Below are 20170 nucleotides of genomic sequence, written 5' to 3'. Positions count from 1 at the left end.
CAGCCAGGGTTCCTGATCCTGATCAATAATCAGTAAACCCTGTGAGAGAGACAACATCAGCCAGGGTTCCTGATCCTGATCAATAATCAGTAACCCTGTGAGAGAAGCAACATCAGCCAGGGTTCCTGATCCTGATCAATAACCAGTAACCCTGTGAGAGAACCAACATCAGCCAGGGTTCCTGATCCTGATCAATAACCAGTAACCCTGTGAGAGAAGCAACATCAGCCAGGGTTCCTGATCCTGATCAATAATCAGTAACCCTGTGAGAGAAGCAACATCAGCCAGGGTTCCTGATCCTGATCAATAATCAGTAACCCTGTGAGAGAAGCAACATCAGCCAGGGTTCCTGATCCTGATCAATAACCAGTAAACCCTGTGAGAGAGGCAACATCAGCCAGGGTTCCTGATCCTGATCAATAATCAGTAACCCTGTGAGAGAGGCAACATCAGCCAGGGTTCCTGATCCTGATCACTATGCACTGAACCTGGGGTAAGAGAGAGGGAACATCAGCCAGGGTTCCTGATCCTGATCACTATGCACTGAACCTGTGGTATAGAGAGGGAACATCAGCCAGGGTTCCTGATCCTGATCACTATGCACTGAACCCTGGGGTTTCGAGAGGGAACATCAGCCAAGGTTCCTGATCCTGATCCTAATAACCAGCAGCAGGAGCTAGGAGCTAAATTAAAAAGCAGAACCTCGAGGGTGGTAATCTCCAGATTGACAAATGGATGAATAGATTAGGAAAGCAAATACGTGGCTGAAAGGCTGATGTGAGAAGAAGGGGTTGCAATTCATGGGACACGGGCACCACTGGGACAGGGAGGAGTTGTACCACTGGGACAGGCTGCACCTGAATCAGGCTGGGACCAAGGACAAAGCGGAAAGGATAAAAAGAGCTGTAGAAAGGATTTAAAACTAATAAAACAGGGAGTGTTCAGATAGAAACAATAGAAATATTAATTTAAAGGTAAGGGAAAGAATAAATTATATCAAATGTCAGATTACAGAAAGTGATAACGATAATATAAATATCCAGGTACAGAAAAAGAATATAGGATGTAATAATAAAATACCTGATATACATAAAACAGGAGTGATGAAATATAAGAAAAAGTGTGATGAGTCAAAATTTGTAGGAGCAAACACTATCAGGGTAAATGGGCAGAGTGGGGCCTATTACCCAATTAAGAGTTCTGTACACAAATACACGTAGCATCAGAAATAAAACAAGTGAATTAGAAGCTCAAAAGATATGATGTAGCAGCCAGTACAGAGACCTGGCTACAAGCTGGGATTCTCAACATCCCAGGCTGCACGGGCTTTAGAAAGGACGGGGAAATTGGGAAAGGAGGAGGAGCAGCAAATTGAAGAAAAAAGACTATTTCAGCAGTTGAAGGAAGGAAAGAAGGGATATCACTAAGGGTGAGCAGGCAGTGGAAACACTTTGGGGAGAATGAACAAACAGCAAAGGATGCAAGACTCTGGTGGGAGTTATTATAGAAGTGGGATCCATAAGTAAGGAGATCAGATAAGCTTATAACCAAAGCAAAGCGATTATAATGAAAGATTCCAATTTTCACGTAGACTGGGAGAAGCAGAACAGGTTGTAAATGTTTTAGTAACCAGAAGGGAACGGGCCATAGTAGAGTCAGTGATGACTAGCGAGCCAGACCTAGCAAGGAATCTGACGGTAAGGCAATATCTTGTGAACAGTGATCATAACATGATCAAATTTGATATAAAGTTTGAGAGGGAGAAGGGAGAGTTACAAACTAAGGTAGTAAATTTAAGTAAGGCTGATTTTGACAGAATGAGGCATAAACTGACCACAGTAACCTGGGCTGAACAGGTAATGGGGAAACCGACAAACTTTGGTTGGTATTCAAAGAAGAATTTGGTACAACACAAAACCTGTACAAACCCATAAAAGGCTAAAGTTCCACTTGTGTAGGTAGGAAACCATGGTCAACAAATGGGGTAAGATTCAATGTAAAGGTAAAAGAAGAGGCTGATGGAAATGCAAAGCAAAGTGGAAATCCAGCAGACTGGGAGAAGTATAGAAAGCAATAAAGAGATACAAAGAAAGTGTTAAGAATTGCAAAAAGGAATACCAATAAAAGGGATGTGAAGGATAACAGTAAAAGCCTGTATAGTATATTAAGGGAAAGAGAGTGGCTGAGGGAAAATTGGGCCCATTAAACACAGACATAGGAGATACTGTACTCGATAATCAGGAAATGACAGACTGGTTAAATACGTTCTTTGCATTCTTCTTCACAGCAAAGGAAGAGGACAAAATACCATCAGGTACAAGGGAAACTAAAAGTAAATCTATGGGAAGAACTTGGTGGATTTAATACAAGTTAAAAAATGGTCATGGAGAAATAATGAGATTTAAGATTGACAAATCATCCAGGGTCTGATGGTTTCCATCCCAGGCTATTAACAGAAGTAGGTGAGGAAATTGCAAATGTGTCAGTAATAATCTTTCAAAACTTTCTTGATTCGGGAATTGTAACATTGGATTGGAAATTGCAAAAATCTCTATTATTTAAGAAATGTGGGAGAGAAAAAACAAATAACTACAGACCTGCCAGTTTAATGTCAGTTGTGGGGAAATTACAAGAATCTGTCAATAGAGCCATATGGGAATGATCGCATAGTGGTTAAGTTATGGGGCTCGTAATCCAGAGTCCTGCACGCAAGATCGAGAGATGTGAGTTCAAATCCCACCATGGCAGCTGGGGAATTTAAATTCAGCTAATTAAATAAATCTGGAATAAAAAACTAATGTCCGTTGGGAAAGGAAATCTGCTGTCCTTCCCTGATCTGGCCTATATGTGACTCCAAACCCACAGCAAAATGGTTGACACTTAACTGCCCTCTGAAATGGCCGAGTAAGTCACTCAGTTGTAACAAACCGCTACAAGAAATAAGAATAAAACAGAATGGACCACTCGGCATGGGCTTCGGACATGACAATAGACACACAGCCCAGTTGACATTGCAAAGTCCTCCTCACTGACATCAAGTCAAGCATGGGCAAGGAACCTCCTGCTGATTTCCAGCTACTCCTCTACCTCAGCTGATGAACAACAGAAGTGGGGATGTTTGCTGATGATTGCATAGTGTTCAGTTCCATTCGCAACTCCTCAGATAATGAAGCAGTCGATGCCTGCATGCTGCAAGATCTAGATGACATTCAGGCTTGGGCTGATAAGTGGCAAGTAACATTCTCGCCACACAAGTGCCATGCAATGACCAGCTCCAACAAGCGAGAGTCTAACCAGCTCCTCTTGATATTCAACGGTATTACCACCACCGAATCCCAACCATCAACATCCTGGGGGGAGTCACCATTGAGCACAAACTTAACTGGACCGAATGCATAAATACAGTGGCAACAAGAGTGGGACAGAGGCTGGGTCGAGTGTTTCAACTCCTGACTCTGCAAAGCTTTTCCACTATCTACAAGTCAGGAGTGTGATGGAATACTCTCCACTTTCCTGGATGAGTGCAGCTCTAACAACACTCGGGAGGTTTGTCTCAATCCAGAACAAAGCAGTCCACTTGATTGGCACCCTTTCTACCACCTTCAACATTCAATTCCTCCACCACTATGGCTGCAATGTGTCCCATCTATAAGTGTCATGTATCTGACATTATTATATATAAATGTATCCTAACATGCTATACATGACTATAATAAGATATGACCTGTAACCACCAGCATACCTTATCACCAGGAGTGCACTTGCAAGAGACAGGTATATAAGGATAGGTCTCAGGCAAGTGCAGCATTCCAGAGCTGTGAAATAAAGGTGCAGGTCCAGAGTGACCTTGACTTCACTACATGCCTCGTGTGAATCTGTACTGAGGGGACAGGACTTTACAGTGGCGACGAATTACGGGATTACAGAATCCACAGAATGGCGAACAACGGATCAGATGAAAAGTACAATGCGGGAGACAATTGGGAGGACTTTATAGAAAGGCTCCAGCAAAGCTTTGTAACCAAAGACTGGTTAGGCGACGATAAGGCAGACAAGAGAAGAGCCCATCACTTGACCAGCTGTAGCTCGAAAACATACGCTTTAATGAAGGATCTGTTGGCACCCGAGAAACCAACAAGCAAGTCGTTTGAAGAATTGAGCACACTGGTAAGAGACCACCTGAAGCCAGCGAGCAGCCTACACATGGCCAGACACAGGTTCTACAACTACAGACGCTGTGTGGGCCAGAGCATACCCGACTTCGTGGGGAACTTCGGAGGTTGGCTAGTTTATGTGAGTTCTCCGATGAACTGAGGAGAGAAATGCTGAGAGACTTTTTCATTGAAGGAATAGGCCACGCAGGCATATTCCGAAAGCTCATAGAGACCAAGAACCTGACCTTAGAGGCAGCAGCACTGGTTGTACAGACATTCTTGGTAGGGGAAGAAGAAACGAGGTTCATTCACAATGCAGGTACGACAACTCACGAAATATCGCAACAAGAAGTTCACAGCACTAAACAAGCTGCTACCACCACACACAGACAAAACCGGGAGAACAGGCTCTCGACACCCCTCTTCATCTAACCCTATCAACATAACCTTCTATCCCTTTCTCCCTCATGTCTTTATCTAGCTTCTCCTCAAATGTATCTATGTTGTTCACCTCAATCACTACTTGTGGGAATGAGTTCCACATTCTAACCACTCTTTGGATAAAGATGTTTCTCCTGAATTCCCTATTGAATTTATTAATGACTATCTTATGTTTATGGCTCCTAGTTTTGGTCACCGCCACAAATTCACCGTCCCCGAAGGAATGGCTACCACGAAGTTTGAGCGGGCGACCAAAAAAATCGATCGGCCGGCGCGGTCGGATGATTTTCCCTCCCTGAGCCATATTCAGCTCGGGGGGGATTTGTGCGGTGTGCACTTCCACCAGAAACGGTGCGATGAAGCTGCTGTAAAGGAGACATTCCAGCGGTGAGCTGTGCAGCGTGTGGGCCACTGGAAAGCCACCAGAACAGGTATTCCAAGCTGCAAAAATGTAAGACTTTTCCCAGCACTGCTGCCGCGAGGTATTCGAATCGGTGCTCAAACGGGACACCGCTGAAGTGTTGCAGCGATTGGGGCCCTTTGGTAGGGAAATAGTTTTATTCATTTTAGTATTTTTATTTAAGATTACAGTATCCACTGTATTTATCTTTTAATAGTTTTATTAATTGCTTTAGGTCCATTCAACCTGCTGAGTACTGCTCAGAGGTTTGCACATGCTTTTGTACAACTTTCAGGTCCCACTCTTTAGTGGAGGCCTGTGGGCTGCAGAGACCTGCTTGGCAGGTCTCCCTGAGGATGGGAGGATGGGAGGAGTGTTGGGAGGGCGACACCTGGTACACCTGCTCAGAAGCAGGGTGGCACGCAGGAGAAGGCATCGCCATCAGCACCATGCAGACAGGCAGTGGACAAGGGAGGCAGCAACCATGATTCATTCATTCTGCGCCAGACCAGTGTGCCCGCCATCTTCACCGGCCTGAATCAGGATTGCGATTCGCTGCTTGGGAACAAGTGATATTGTCCACTTGGCTGTTCACTCCACTGCGGAACCCCAGGACAGCTCCAGAGCATGCATACAGTGCTCATTTTGTCACAAGGTGCATCATGGAGCCCAGTGCATAGGCATCCTTAAGCAGAGATTCCGGTGCCTGGACCACTCTGGTGGTACTTTGCAGTATGCTCCTCAATGGGTCTCCATCATCGTTGTGGTCTGCTGCATGCTGCACAACCCGGCCATCATCAGGGTACAGCTACTGGAGCCAGCAGTACCACCTGAGGAGGAGGAGGAATGCAGAGGGAGGAGGAGGAGGCGCAGGAGAAGGTGGAGGAGGAGGAGGCACAGGAGGAGAAGGCGGCGGAGGAGGAGGAGGTGCAGGAGGAGGAGGCGCAGGAGGAGGAGGCGCAGGAGGAGGAGGAGGAGGGTCCCTGTCGCCTCAGAGCTATGAAGCGTCGACCCATCGCCACCCTGGAAGGCTGGGTGCAGACTGGCCAGCACCTTCCTGGGAGGGTGCATCCTCACATATATGGAGGTGCCTGACACCTCCCCTGCAATCTCCCTCCATGCATTATGTACTGGCGGTCTGCCAGGTCTCCTCACATCAGGAAACAGTATTCTTTTGTCCTTCACACCGTCCATTAGTGTCTGCAGCTCCATATCAGTGAACTTGCTGGCTCTCCTTGCACCTCAGACATCAACCATCCTTCCAGACTCCTTCATCCCCTCAGGGCCTTGCTGCAAATCCTGGACTTTAAAAAGGCCAGGGAGCAACTGGCTCATTAGAAACCCTTACCTGCATGCTGAATTTCTCAGTGATGATAACGCTCAAATTAAGACAGCCACACATATGAAAAATCCACTTTGGAAAGGTTCATCAGCATTGGAACCCATATGTTCACTTTTGGAGCTGAATATGAGGTGGCCCAGCCATGAAAGATTTTCACACTAAGGCCACAAAAAGGTACTGAATTTCGGGCCCATCTTCTCTGTACCTATCATACCCTTTCACAATCTTAAAGAGAACCCCTCACCCTTCTATTTTTTTTTTAGAGAAAAGTCCCCCAGCCTGTTCAATCTTTCCTGATAGCTATAACTCCTCAGTTCATGGCTATGCTGCAAGCTTATTAATATCTTCTTGTATTTTGTTGTAGTTTTCTTTATTAACTATACTTACCAATTACGAGTTTGCATAAATTTGGCTTTCTACTCCCATGAGTGCAGATGGTCGAGGGGTGATCTAATTGAGGTGTTTAAGATGATAAAGGGAATCACTAGGGTAGATACAGAGAAGCTATTTCCTCTGGTGAGGGATTACAGAACAAGGGGATATAATCTTAAAATTAGAGCTAGGCCATTTAGGTATGAAATCAAGAAGCACCGTTTCATACACAGGATAATGGAACTCTGGAACTCGCTTCCCCAAAAGGCTGTGAATACTGGGCGTCAATTGAAGTTTTCAAAAGGAGATTAATAGATTTTTGTTAGCTTCGGGTATCAAGCGGGATGGAGAAAAGGCGAGTAAATGGAGTTGAAGTAGAGATCAGACCTGATCTTATTGTATAGTGGCTCTTGGGGCTGAATGGCCTACTTAAAACATCCATGTTTAAAATGGACAAATCCTTATGTTGGCCACAACCTAATTACCATTAGCTATTTGCATTAATGTCAATTCCAAAGTTACCAATTAAAGGTTCTTAAATCCTCAATAATGTGGACATAGGCCTAGAGGGAGTTGTGTACAAATTTGCAGATGAAAGCAAATTAGGAGGAATAGTTAATTCTTCAGATGACTAAAGAAAGCTGCAAAGAGATTTATACAAGATGGGAGAATGGGCTAAAAAGTGGCAACTGGAATTCAATGTCAGTAAGTGTGAGGTGAATTTTGGAAAACAAATTAACCACAGTAATTATGCTCTATATGGAAGTACGTGCGGTGCTGTGGAATAACAGGGATTTGGGGGCCGAAGTTCATTGGACATTAAAAACAGCATCTCAGGTTGATAAGGCTATATAAAAAGCTAATGAAATTCAAAGTTTGTTCAAAAGGAGCATGGAATATAAAACTCAAGAGGTAACGATGAACCTATATAAAACCTTAGTAAAGTCGCAGAGTCTTGTATGCAGTCTTGGGATCAACACTATAGTAAGGATATTGAGGCTTTATGGAAGGTCCAATGCAGTTTCACTGGGATGTTGCCTGGCATGACTAAATACAACTATGAGAAAAGACTTAACAATTGGTTCTTTATTTTCATTAGAACAATGTAAATTATGGGATGATGTTATTGAAATGTTTAAAATTATGAAAGGGTGGGACAGGGTAGATAGAAGCAGACTGTTTCCAGTCGTTCAGGGGTCAAAATGAGGGACAGTAGATACAAGACTAAATGCAAGAGATTTAGAACAGAGAGCAGAAAAATCTGTGTCGAGAGGTTGTGGAATTCGTTTCCAGGGTTAGTGGTTGAAGCAGAAACTATGTCAACAGGGATCGGTAGATGAAGGAAAAGGGGTTGAAGGGATATGGGAACAGAGTCAGTAAATGTGATTAGAACTATTTGATCGTGAGGATGGAAAATTCCAACGTGGACAGGTTGGGCCGAATGGCCTGTTTCCATGTTGTAACTTCTATGTATTTATATGTGTAAAGTATAAATTAAAGGACATTCGTACTCCTGTCTGGGCCTTCATCTCTGGGAGGGAGGGAGTGTGGAACTAGGTCTGAGAACCACTAAAAGAGGTCAGCCTGGATTTTCCCAACCTATGGCCGGGATAGACACCTGCCTGTCCACATGATCCCACTACCACCTATTCGCACTCTCCTTGGGGGAGCCTGATTGAATATGCAGGCTTGGATTTCAGAAAGAATGCTGCTCCTGGCTGGGTCTTTGCCGCTGGAAGGGAGGGAACGTGGAACGAGCGACAGCAGTTAAAAGGCTGCTGCAGGGGAGCAAGAGAGACAGAGCTGCAGCTGCACTTAATCATTGAAGTACGATAGCAGAACGAGAAGAACTCTCTGGGATGAGGATCCGTACTGACCAAGTCCACAAGATACTCAGAAGCTGCAGTGGAGATAATGCTGCCAGAACTATGGGCCAGGGAGTTATGCTCCGTGTGCTGGCCGTCTGGAGGGAGGTGCCACTGGCTGCCAGTGCCAAACCTATGACCCCAAACCAGCTATTAAATACCAGATACATTTTGATGACCTCACCAAGCTGGCAGTGTTAAGTGAAGCTTCAAGTGTCCATGCAGATGTGGAGATACTGCTGGAAATATGACTCACCACCAACCATCTATGACCACATTGTGGAGCAGAAGAAATAAATGGGACCAAAAGTAGGCACAAGAGACCCCACCATCCCCCCTTGTGGGTTCACCTCCTCTCCCACTGGTCAACTGTCCCAGATCACATTTCCTGAAAGACTTGAGTGAGAAGTGAAGAGATTGCTGCATTGCCAGCACCTGAGAGCATGTTCACAAGGGAATGTCTGCAGACATCTGGATATCTGGACATTGTAAACTAGTCCTGTGTTGTCCAATAGACATTGATGACGAACCACAGGTGAGGTTATGGCGACACCGATTTAGCCCCATGCACTAGTTTTAGTAGAAACCGCCTTACACACACTCACACCATACAGCTCAATGTACTTCACGTGTATATTTGCTTAACAAACATATCTCCATTCAATATCCAAGAAAGTAAAGCACTTCCAATGATCAACAATGCTCACATTCCGCTTTCCAGCTCATCGTTTTACCAACAAACGATAAAAAGGTTAAAGTTCACGTGCACACGTTTCCTTGTCGTGAGCAGGGATTGGTCTCCAGCACCATCTTCCTCGGCTATATTCAATGCTTGGAAAGCCCAATCCCTGTGTAATGCCCAAAATATGGAAGATACAGCAAGTCACGACATTTCAGGAAACACTTGCTGGGCAATATTGCAGGAGGGCCCAGCAGAGAGAGAGTCCTGCCCAGGCATCAGAAACTGCACATGAGAATATTGATGGTGTTCCACAATAATCCTAGTCGCCCAAGGCCTCAGTGAAACTGTTTTCAGGCACGGTCTTCGATTCCCAAAAAGGCTGAAATGGCTTCACTTGTGGATGAGCTGTACAGCTATCTGGGATTCTCATTCTCTCTCTCTCCCTCTCCCTCTCTCTTGCTCTCTCTCTTTCCCTCTCCCTCTCTCTTGCTCTCTCTCTCTTCCTCTCTCTCTCCCTCTCCCTTGCTCTCTCTCTCTTGCTCGCTCTCTTGCTCTCTCTCTCTCCCTCTCCCTCTCTCTTGCTCTCTCTCTCTCCCCCTCTCTCTTTCCCTCCCTCTGCCTCTTTCTTCCTCTCCCCTCTCTCTCCCCCCATCTCTCTCTCTCTCGCTGGGCTCTCCTGTAAATCCGATTCTCTCTCTCACTCTCTGCTGTTACCTTCACAGTCACAGACAAGGCAGTGCCCTGGTGGAAAGTGTCTTTTATTAATTTGTTCTGGGATGTGGGCATCGCTGGCAAGGCCAGCATTTATTACCCATCCATAATTATTCTTGAGGAGGTGGTGGTGAGCCACCTTCTTCAACTGCTGCAGCCGTCGTGGTGAAGGTTCTCCCATATTGCTGTTAGGGAAGGATTTCCAGGATTTTTACCCAGTGATGATGAAGGAACGGCAATATTTTCCAAGTCAGGATGGTGTGTAACTTGGAGGGGAACTTTCATCTGATGGTGTTCCCATGCACCTGCTGGTCTTGTCCTTTTAGTCGGTAGAGGTCACGGGTTTGGGAGGTGCTGCCGAAGAAGCTGTGGCAAGTTGCTGCATTGTATCTTGTAAATGGTACACAGTGCAGCCAAGTTGCGCCAATGGTGGAGGGAGTGAATGATGAAGGTGGTGAATGGGGTGCCAATCAAGCGGGCTGCTTTGTCCTGGATGGTGTTGAGCTTCTTGAGTGTTGCTGGAGCTGCACTCATCCAGGAAAGTGGAGAGTATTCCATCACATTCCTGACTTGTGCCTTGTAGATGGTGGAAAGGCTTTGCGGAGTCAGGAGGTGAGGCACTCATCACAGAATACCCAGCCTCTGACCCGCTCATTGCCCCAGTATTTATGTGGCTGGTCCAGTTAAGTTTCTGGTCAATGGTGACCTCAGGATGTTGTTGGTGGTGGATTCAGTGATGGTAATGACATTGAATATCAAGTGGATGTGGTTAGATTCTCACTAATTGAAGATGATCATTGCCTGACATTTGTGTGGCATGAATATTACTTGCCACTTTTCAGTCCAAGCCTGAATGTCTTGCTGTATGTGGGCATGAACTATTTCATTTTCTGATGAGTTACGAATGGATCTGAACGCAGTGCAATCATCAGCGAATATCCCACTCAGACCTTATGATGGAGCGAAGGTCATTGATGTAGCAGCTGAAGATGGTTGGGCCTAGGACATTGTTTTGAGGATCTCTTGAAGTGATGTCCTGGGCTGGGATGATTGACCTCCAACAACAACAACCATCTTCCTTTGTGCTGGGTATGACTTCAGCCAGTCAGATTCCAACAGCTGGCAATCTCTGTGATGGTGTCATAGGGAAAACGCAGCCTTCTCAGACACTGCCTATCGGAAAAACCCAGACAGGTCCTCCATCGTCTGTAGACCCTGTGATGTGGACACCCACAGGTCAAGTGTTGCCTTTGTACATGCTGCTGTTCTCTCTCGGTTTCCATCCTTTCCTCCTCCATGTCCTCATCAACCTCCTCCTCAAAGTTCAGACACAATGGAATCTCCAGAGAGAAATCCATTATTTTGCTGTGCTGAGCTCCTTTTAAATTCTCAGCAAGTTTCACAAGTACCTTTCAATGCTCAGAAACTGCAGCTTAAAACTAGTGGAAGTGACTCCTAGTCAAACCACTGTTGTAGAATTTTACTCGTGTGTAACGGGTCACCTTCCCAATCTGTTCCTGCCGGTGGGTCACCCTACATGTTCAGCACCACCATCTTTTCAACAGCAGTGATTCAATGGGGCACCAAGACCCTTTCACACATCACCCCTCTGCTCGCTGACCTACATTGGCTCCCGGCTCAGCAACATTTCAATTTTAAAATTCTCACCCTCATGTCCACATCCTTCCATGGCCTCACCCCTTTCTATGTCTGCAACCATCTCCAGTCCTACAGCCCTCCGTGAACTCCAACTCAGGTCTCTTGTGTCTCCCTGACTTCCTTCACCCCACCATTGGCAGCTGTGCCTTAATCCGTCTAGGCCTCAGGCTCTGGAATGCCCTCCCTAAACCTCTCGGCCTCTTCACCTCTCTCTCCTCCTTTAAGCTGCTCCATAAAACGTGCATCAAGACAAAGCTTTTGGTGACCTGTCCTCATGACTCATTCTTTGGCTTGGTGTCAGATTTTGTCTGATTCCGCTCCTGTGAAGTGCCTTGAGACGTTTTACTACATTAGCAGCGCTATATAAAGGCAAGTTGTTCTTATTGTTGTTGTGATGAGTGGGCGGAAATGCTGGAAATCTCAGAGGACCCTTGGCCATGTCCCTGCTTCATTTAAATGCAGTGGGACAGGCTTCTAGTGGGTGGATCTGGGACACAGCAGGATCTCGGGAGGAATTTCAAGTTGGCCATTTTATTAAAGCAAGAGTTTCAGCAGAGGGTCTCTCCCATTCATTACACTCACCAGACTATCTCAAGCCCCTCTGAAAACAAACATTTTATTTAAGGGTAATACAGCCCGCCGTTTCCGTGGATTTCTCTAGAGCCCGAGCTGCCCCCGATGGCAATGGCGTAAACATTACAGATATTGAGGTGGGAGGGCTGGAAAATATTTTGCAGAGGGGTCTTTAAGAACTAAGCAGAGCCCCACTGGACTGCAGCGAGAATGTGAAACTAGTCTGATCTCCCGGGATAATGTAAAGTTATACTGTAATGATGAACATTATTCATACCTGTGATTCCAGTGTTACAGCAAAGAAGAAGCCCAAACGGTCACACCTGCAGGTGATATTGTCTCCTGTCTGAATGTTACATCCATTCGGATCGACTGTAATGGAGAGTTACTAATTATCAGAATCATTGCCTCATTTACATATTCTAGTACTGATTGATGTCAGCATTTTATAAAACTCTTTATTTACCTTTTTGTTCAGAATCCAAGACGCCGCACAGTGTAGAATTTCGCTAAAATGGAGAAGATGAATCTTATCATTAGATTCACCAGCACTAAAACAGTTTAATCAGCTGTGTAAGTGCTTAAACAGTGAGACATTTTCATTTACCTGAGTAACGGGATGAAGCATAGAATTAGGAGGAAATGTAGTGCTGGATGTGAAATAAATGTTTCAGTATTTTCATTAGTACCACAAAAAGTGGACAGTGCCTTTATAGAACTTGGGGAAGTAATTTTACTGAAATGGGGACCATGCTACTGAAGTAAAGGTGATGGCTCCAAAACTCTGTGTCCCTCTGCCGTAATTAGAGACCTTTTTGGGCGGACGGGATGAAAAAAAGGGCATCGCCCGGTTACACCGAGTCCCTGCCCTTCTTCTGATGGTCTGAAGTTCTGGCCATGCTGGGGTCGGCCTATAGATGCCACGCAAATGAGGAAAATATATCACTGACGTACTTTCTTCTAATTGTACCCTAGTAATGCTGGGGTACAAGGGACGTTCTGCGATCAATTGCATTTCCTAAAGTGGCAAAACCAGAACGTAATCATTTTCAATGAATCTTTCCCCACACCTTCCCAAGCCTGATTAAACAGGGGCACCTCACCTGAGGTGGGCAACCTGTTGTACCAAGAACATTGAGGGTGCCCACCTGCAATTTGTAAATGGTTCTGGATGGGACCAGGGCTGTATCAACAGGGTGGGCAAAAAAATGGTGTCCTGTCCCAGATCCTCCCTTCTAAATCCTCCATAGGAATTTCAGGCACACATGAAGGAAAATATGTCACAAGACCCAAATTTCTTCATTTGCATGGCATCATAATATGGCCACACCCCCGTCATGATCAGAACTTCTGACGGGCATTAAAGAGGCGAGGAGATCCGCTCCAAATTCTGCCCCACCTGCCCAGAAAGTGCCCCATTTACAGGCCTCAGGGCATGAATGTCAGGGTCATTCAGCCGAACTTCCACATTTACACTGGAGATTACAATACAGACTGTGCGGCACAACTCCAATCCCATAAATGGCCACACACACGGACAGCTCTATGATATTGTTCGCTTTTATCTTACCTCCCACATGTCTTGAAATGTCAGAGGGGATGTGAGGTCATCAATGCTCGAACTCCTCACTCTGATTATAATGTTGAGAGAAACAGGGCTCCTCTCCTGACCCTATAACAACACAAAAAATAATTACTGAAAATCTACTGATTTAGGATTAATTACACACAGAAACATTTTAATGATGTTCATTTCTGTGGCGATGGTGAGCAGTGCAGGTTTATCAGTGTAACAAATATTTTCTTGGGGACTAAAATTCCGGGAGGCCTCCTTGCCGGCAGAAGTGCGGTGACCCACAACTCCAAGCCGCCCATGAAGCCTTCTGTAGACCCTGTCCCAAATTGCGGTGATGGAGTCATTAACACGTAAAAGAACAGCAGTGATGCCCACCCCAGTCCGCCCAGAAAGTCAGAGTGACGCCATGCACAGATATAGGTCTAGAAATTCAGGTGCCCCCATTTTTGGGCATCTCTGGAAGGTGATCAATCCCCAATATGATCGATTACCTGCTTCTCTACTACATTTTTGATGAATGGAAGATCGTCATCTCTGCCCACATGAAAATTAGGTGAGGATAGGATGGTTTTACATAAATGATGCAAACCTAGGAACAGTGGAGCTCCAGAGAAATTTAGGGATCCATGTGCACAGATCACTGAAATATATGTTCGGCAATGTTCCTTTTCATTTTTTGAGGTGCGCGGCCCCTTTAATGTGCAGCATTCAAAATACCACGCATGCACGGCTTTCCATATTTAAAAGCCGGGGAGCCGTCTGCGCGGGAGCTGCAGAGCACTGTGCGGCCTCACAGCTTAAAGGGAACATTAATGTCAGGTACAAAAATTAATCGAAAAGGTTAATGGAATGTTAACCTTTATAATAAGAGGACAAGAATATAAAGGGGATGAAGCTTTGATAGAGCTACACAAAGCCTTGGGTAGACCATATTTGGGATACTGTGTACAGTTCTGGGCACTGCACCTGAGAAATGATATATTGGCCTTGGAAGGAATGCAGTGCTGATTGACCAGAATGTTAACAGGGCTCCAAGTGTTAGATTATGAGGAGAGATTACATAAACTAGGCTTGTATTCCCTGAAATATAGAAGGTTAAGCGGTGGTTTAATTGAGGCTTTGGGTTTTGGAAAGGAATTCATCAGGTAGATAGAGATAAACTTTTTCCGCTGGTGGGAGAGTCCAGGACATGGGGACATAACCTTAAAATCAGAACCAGGCCATTCAGGAGAGAAGTTAGGAGGTCCATCTTTAAGCAAAGGGTGGTAGAAGTGTGGCACTCTCTCCCACAGACTGCAATAGACGCTGGCTCAATTAATCATTCTCGATCTGAGATCAGTAGATTTTTGCTAGACAAGGGTATAAAAGGATAAGGAGCCAAGGCAGGTAGATGGAGTTAAGATACGGATCAGCCACGATCTCATTGAATGGTGGAACAGGCTCGAGGGGCTGAATGGCCTACTCCTGTTCCTATGTTGCTCTGCGATACTGTTCCTCACTGGTTACTGTTACTGGGAGGATGAACGTGCAGGCCCTTTTTCAGTCTTTAAACAGCAGTAACTAATTAGAGGATGATATCAGTTTCTGAGCGACAGGATGCACGACTATGAGAAAGTCTCAAGGAACGGCAGCCTTGCAGGAGGTCAGCAGCAGTGAGAGCTCCCAGACTGTCTGATGATTCCATGGAGGTGTTGCTGGCTGGCAAGGGATCGATTGTTGAGCACTGAGGGCAGTGAGCCCCATAAGAGAGTGGTTCAGGGTGTATGAACAAGGTTTCTGAGGCAGTCAGCGAAACCTCCACCACTCCAGGAACTGACACAGAGAGATTCAATTACCTCACATGGGTGGCCCAGATAAGGCAAGGAATAATTGTCGATCCACATCCTGTACCGTTGATAGAGGATTCACTCATCTCCTTACCCCTCTCATCACCTGGGTAACCTCTTCAAACACTCAAAGCACCAACTGCACTCACAGTCACTCTGTTAACTCACATAGCCTTCCACAAGGTGTTCTGCTAATCTTCAAGGTCTATTCATTTAAACAGGGAATACACTTGCACCTTTCATCATCATGCACTCATATAGAGGAAAACAAGTCCATGCTATTTCTTCACGGACAAATGTCACTGTCATGACATCTTGCCTGTGCAAGCATCAGCAGAGAAACACTCGCTCAGGGGAAAGTAGTTAGTCAGAAGGTTTTAGATTGAGTGAAGTGCTGCACAGTAATGAGCATGAGGACCGGTTAGTGGAAGAGAGGGAGAGAGCCATTTCCCCACTGTGGGGAAACCGCTGCCCTCAGCTCAGGAGCCTCGGGATCCAGATCTCTGGGGCCCAATATTTAAGAGAACTATGATTAGGGAGCATTGATTTTGTGTGCAGGCAGTGAAGATGGTAAAGATGTGAGAGGAATCCACGACACAATGCAGGAAGTTTCTCACAATATGCAGAATACCCAGGAGACAGTGACATTCTTGGGGAATTTTGCATTAACAAGACACCTGGAGGAAGCAGTAAGGACATTGGTGGTTTCCGGAGTGGCAGCGAGCATTGTTTCAATAGATGCCTTGAGGCTCAGCCTGACTGCTACACTTATACAGCACTCCCAAGACTTGGTGGAGAATATTTTCATGACACCGAGCAGTAGCACCTCTGGCACTATTGGGAAGAAAGAAGTGGCCACAGATGTTGCTGTCTCCCTGGAGAGTGGCAATGAAGCTGCTTTCTTAAGTCCCCCTCCAATACCGGCGCATGAAGGAGCTTCAGAGTCGGGTCTGATACCACTTCACACTCAAGAGAACGGCTGGTTGCTTTAGGATATATGCTGCACGAAGATGAGAATCACCTCAATTTTCTTGGGCACCAGGGGAACCATCCCAGCCGCCCACTGCTCAAACTCATCTCACTCAGGGAACACCTCATAGAAATAATAGACTCGGAGATAGAGAAAGTAAATTAACGGCACAGAGCAGACACAGGCCGAGAAATTGTTCCGCGCAGCGCCATGTTTTTTAGTCTCTACGGTGGGGAGAATGCGTGGGTATATTTACGGCCAGAAATGCGCTCCTGCCATATTAGGTAAGGACAAACAAGGGGCATTCTTTCACCATGACTGAAACATGGAATGGTCCCCGGCAATTTGGAAAGATCGGGAGTTGGTGGGAGGGATCGGAGTCTGGCAATGAGGAGGGTGGCAAAGATCGGGGGTTGGTGGTGGGGGGATTCGGCGACTTGAGGGGCAGGAGGTTCAGGAGCAGGGGCTGGGGGACAGCAGTCGGTCGAACGAGTTGCGAGGAGAGGTTGCAATCGGCAGAAGGTCTTTTTGAGCGGACGGGGTGAACACTCCTGTCCTCCTCGTTCACATCTGGGGATTTGTGCCAAAATTGGGAGAGCTGTCCCACAGACTAGACAATCAACAGGCTGGCATAGTGATACTCACAGAATCATACCTTTCAGGCAATGTTCCAGATTCCTCCATCTCAATTCCTGTTCCACTGGCAGGACAGACCCACCAGAGGTAACGGCACAGTGGTATACAGTCGGGAGGGAATGGCCCTGGGAGTCGTCAACATTGACTCCATTCCCCATGAATTCTCATGGCATCAGGTCAAACATGGGAAAGGAAACCTCCTGCTGATTACCAACTACTGCTCTCCCTCAGCTGATGAATCAGTATTCCTCTGTGTTGAATAATATTCGGAAGAAGCACTGAGGGCAACAAGGGCACAGAATGTATTCTGGGTGGCGGACTTCAATGTTCAGCACAAAGAGTGGCTCGTTAGTACCACTACTGACCGAGCTGGCTGGTTCCTGAAGGTAATAGCTCCCAGACTGGGCTTGTGGCAGGTGGTGAGAGAACCAACACGTGAGAAAAACCTACTTGATCTTGTCCTTACCAAACAACCTGTCGCAGATGCATCTGTCCATGACAGTATTGGTAGGAGAGACCACCGCACAGTCCTTGTGGAGACACAGTGCCATCTTCACACTGAAGACACCCTCCATCATGTTGCGTGGCACTACCACCATGTTAAATGGGATAGATTCAGAATAGATCTAGCAGCTCAAAGCTGGGCATCCATGAGGCGCTGTGGACAATCAGCAGCAGCAGAATTGTATTCCATCACAACCTGTAACCGCATGGCCCGGCATATCCCTCACTCTACCATTACCATCAAGCCAGGGGACAAACCCTGGTTCAAGGAGGAGTGCAGAAGAGCATACCAGGAGCAACAACAACAACAACTTGTATTTATATAGCCGCTTAATGTAGTGAAACGTCCCAAGGCACTTCACAGGAGTATTATGAGACCGAGCCACGAAGGAGATATTAGGGCAGGTGACCAATAGCTTGTACAAATAGGTAGGTTTTAAGCAGCATCTTGAATGAGAAAAGAGAGGTAGAGAGGTGGAGAGGGTTAGGCAGGGAATTCTAGAGCTTAGGGCCTAAGCAACAGAAGGCACGGCCACCAATGGTTGAGCGATTATAAACAGGGATGCTCAAGAGGGCAGAATTAGAGGAGCGCAGATATATCGGGGTGGGGCGGTTGTAGGGCTGGAGGAGATTACAGAGATTGGGAAGGGCAATGCCATGGAGGGATTTGAAAACAAGGATGAGAATTTTGAAATAGAGGCGTTGCTTAACAGGGAGCCAATGTAGGTCAGTGAGCACAGGGGTGATGGGTGAGTGGTGCGAGTTAGGACACGAGTAGCCGAGTTTTGGATCACCTCTAGTTTTTGTAAGCAAGAACATAGGAGGCTAGCCAGGAGCGCATTGAAATAGTCAGGTCCAGAGATAACCAAGTCATGGATGAGGGTTTCAGTAGGGGATGAGCTAAGGCAGGGGTGGAGATGGGCGATGTTATGGAGGTGGAAATAGGCGGTCTTAGTTATGCCGTGAATGTGTGGTCAGAAGCTCATTTCAGGGTCAAATACAACACCAAGTTTGCTAACAGTATGGTTCAGCCTCAGACAGACATGAAGGAGAGGGATGGAGTCAGTGGCTGGAGAACGTTGCTGAAAATGATGCGCCAACATGATGGAGCAACAACACAGGACATGTGGCATGCTAAGCAGCGGAAGATCATGGCCATCAGCAGCCTACGTCCCCCTCCCCCCCCCCCCCCCGATCATGGTCATCAGCAGCCCCCCCTTCCCCCCCCTCCTGATCATGGCCATCAGCAGCCTACATCCCCCTCCCCCCTCCCGATCATGGCCATCAGCAGCCTCCCCTCCACCCCGCTCTCGATTATGGCTATCAGCAGCCTACATCCCCCTCCCCCCCTCCCGATCATGGCCATCAGCAGCCTCCCCTCCACCCCGCTCCCGATCATGGCCATCAGCAGTCTCCCCCCGCCAACCCCTCCCGATCATGGCCATCAGCAGCCTACGTACCCCTCCCCCCCTCCTGATCATGGCCATCAGCAGCCTCCCCTCCCCCCCGATCATGGCCATCAGCAGTCTCCCCCCGCCAACCCCTCCCGATCGTGGCCATCAGCAGCCTCCCCTCCACCCCGCTCCCGATCATGGCCATCAGCAGTCTCTCCCCGCCAACCACTCCCGATCATGGCCATCAGCAGTCTCCCCGCGCCAACCCCTCCCGATCATGGCCATCAGTAGCCTACATCCCCCTCCCCCCGCCACACTCCCGATCACAGCCATCAGCAGTCTCCCCCGGCCTCCCCTTCCCGATCACAGCCATCAGCAGTCTCCCCCCGCCTCCCCTTCCCGAACATGGCCATCAGCAGCCTCCCCCCTCCCCCTCCTGATCACGGCCATCAGATCACGGCCATCAGCAGACTCCCCCCTCCCGATCAGAGAGTTAAACACGTGGCTCAAAGACTGGTGTGGGAGAAATGGGTTTTGGCTCATGGGGCTCTGGCACCAGTACTGGGATAAGACAGAGCTGTTCCTTTGGGATGGGCTTCAATAGAACAATGCTGGGACTCGTATCCTGGCGAATTGAACAACTGGGGCTGTAGACAGGGCTTTAAACTAAATAGTGGAGGGGAGGTTTCAGGTGAGCAGAAATTAATAAGTCACAGAGCCAAGAGAAGGCAATAGAGCAGGGTAGCACTGAGGGAAATGATAACCAGAGCATGACAGGAAGTTGACAGAATGTACCAACATAAGAGTGTCTCAGAAAGTGGGGTCAAAGCAAGGAAAAATGGAAAAAAAATTATAAGCTCTTTATCTGAATGCACGCAGCATTCGTAACAAAATAGATGAGTTGACGGCACAAATAGATATAAATGGGTATGATCTGATAGGTATTACAGAGATGTGGTTGCAAGATGACCAAAAGTGGGAACTGAATATTCAGGGGTATTTGACAATTCGGAAGGATAGACAGAAAAGAAAAGGAGGTCTGGTAGCTCTGTTAATAAAGGATGA

The 20170-nt window shown here is 46.8% G+C and overlaps 1 protein-coding gene across 7 annotated transcripts in view; it reads right to left on the bottom strand.

Moving 5' to 3' along the window:
* The window catches only part of LOC139278713 (uncharacterized), a 101905-nt gene that overhangs the window by 14183 nt on the left and 67552 nt on the right, over positions 1-20170 (bottom strand). For 5 of the 7 annotated variants that reach the window (XM_070897782.1, XM_070897785.1, XM_070897788.1 and 2 more), the window contains 3 exons: positions 13770-13871; positions 12666-12708; positions 12477-12571 (listed from right to left, as the gene is read on the bottom strand). In XM_070897782.1, coding sequence (XP_070753883.1) covers positions 12477-12571; positions 12666-12708; positions 13770-13871 — 240 coding nt within the window. The remainder of the gene's footprint in view (positions 1-12476; positions 12572-12665; positions 12709-13769; positions 13872-20170) is intronic. The other 2 variants (XM_070897786.1, XM_070897787.1) reach the window with 1 other exon arrangement.

The sequence above is a fragment of the Pristiophorus japonicus genome, chromosome 13, assembly GCF_044704955.1.
Source record: "Pristiophorus japonicus isolate sPriJap1 chromosome 13, sPriJap1.hap1, whole genome shotgun sequence".
NCBI classification, from domain to species: domain Eukaryota; kingdom Metazoa; phylum Chordata; class Chondrichthyes; family Pristiophoridae; genus Pristiophorus; species Pristiophorus japonicus.
The sequence above is the reverse complement of the archived record's forward strand: the minus strand, read 5'-3'. Positions and strand labels throughout refer to the sequence as shown.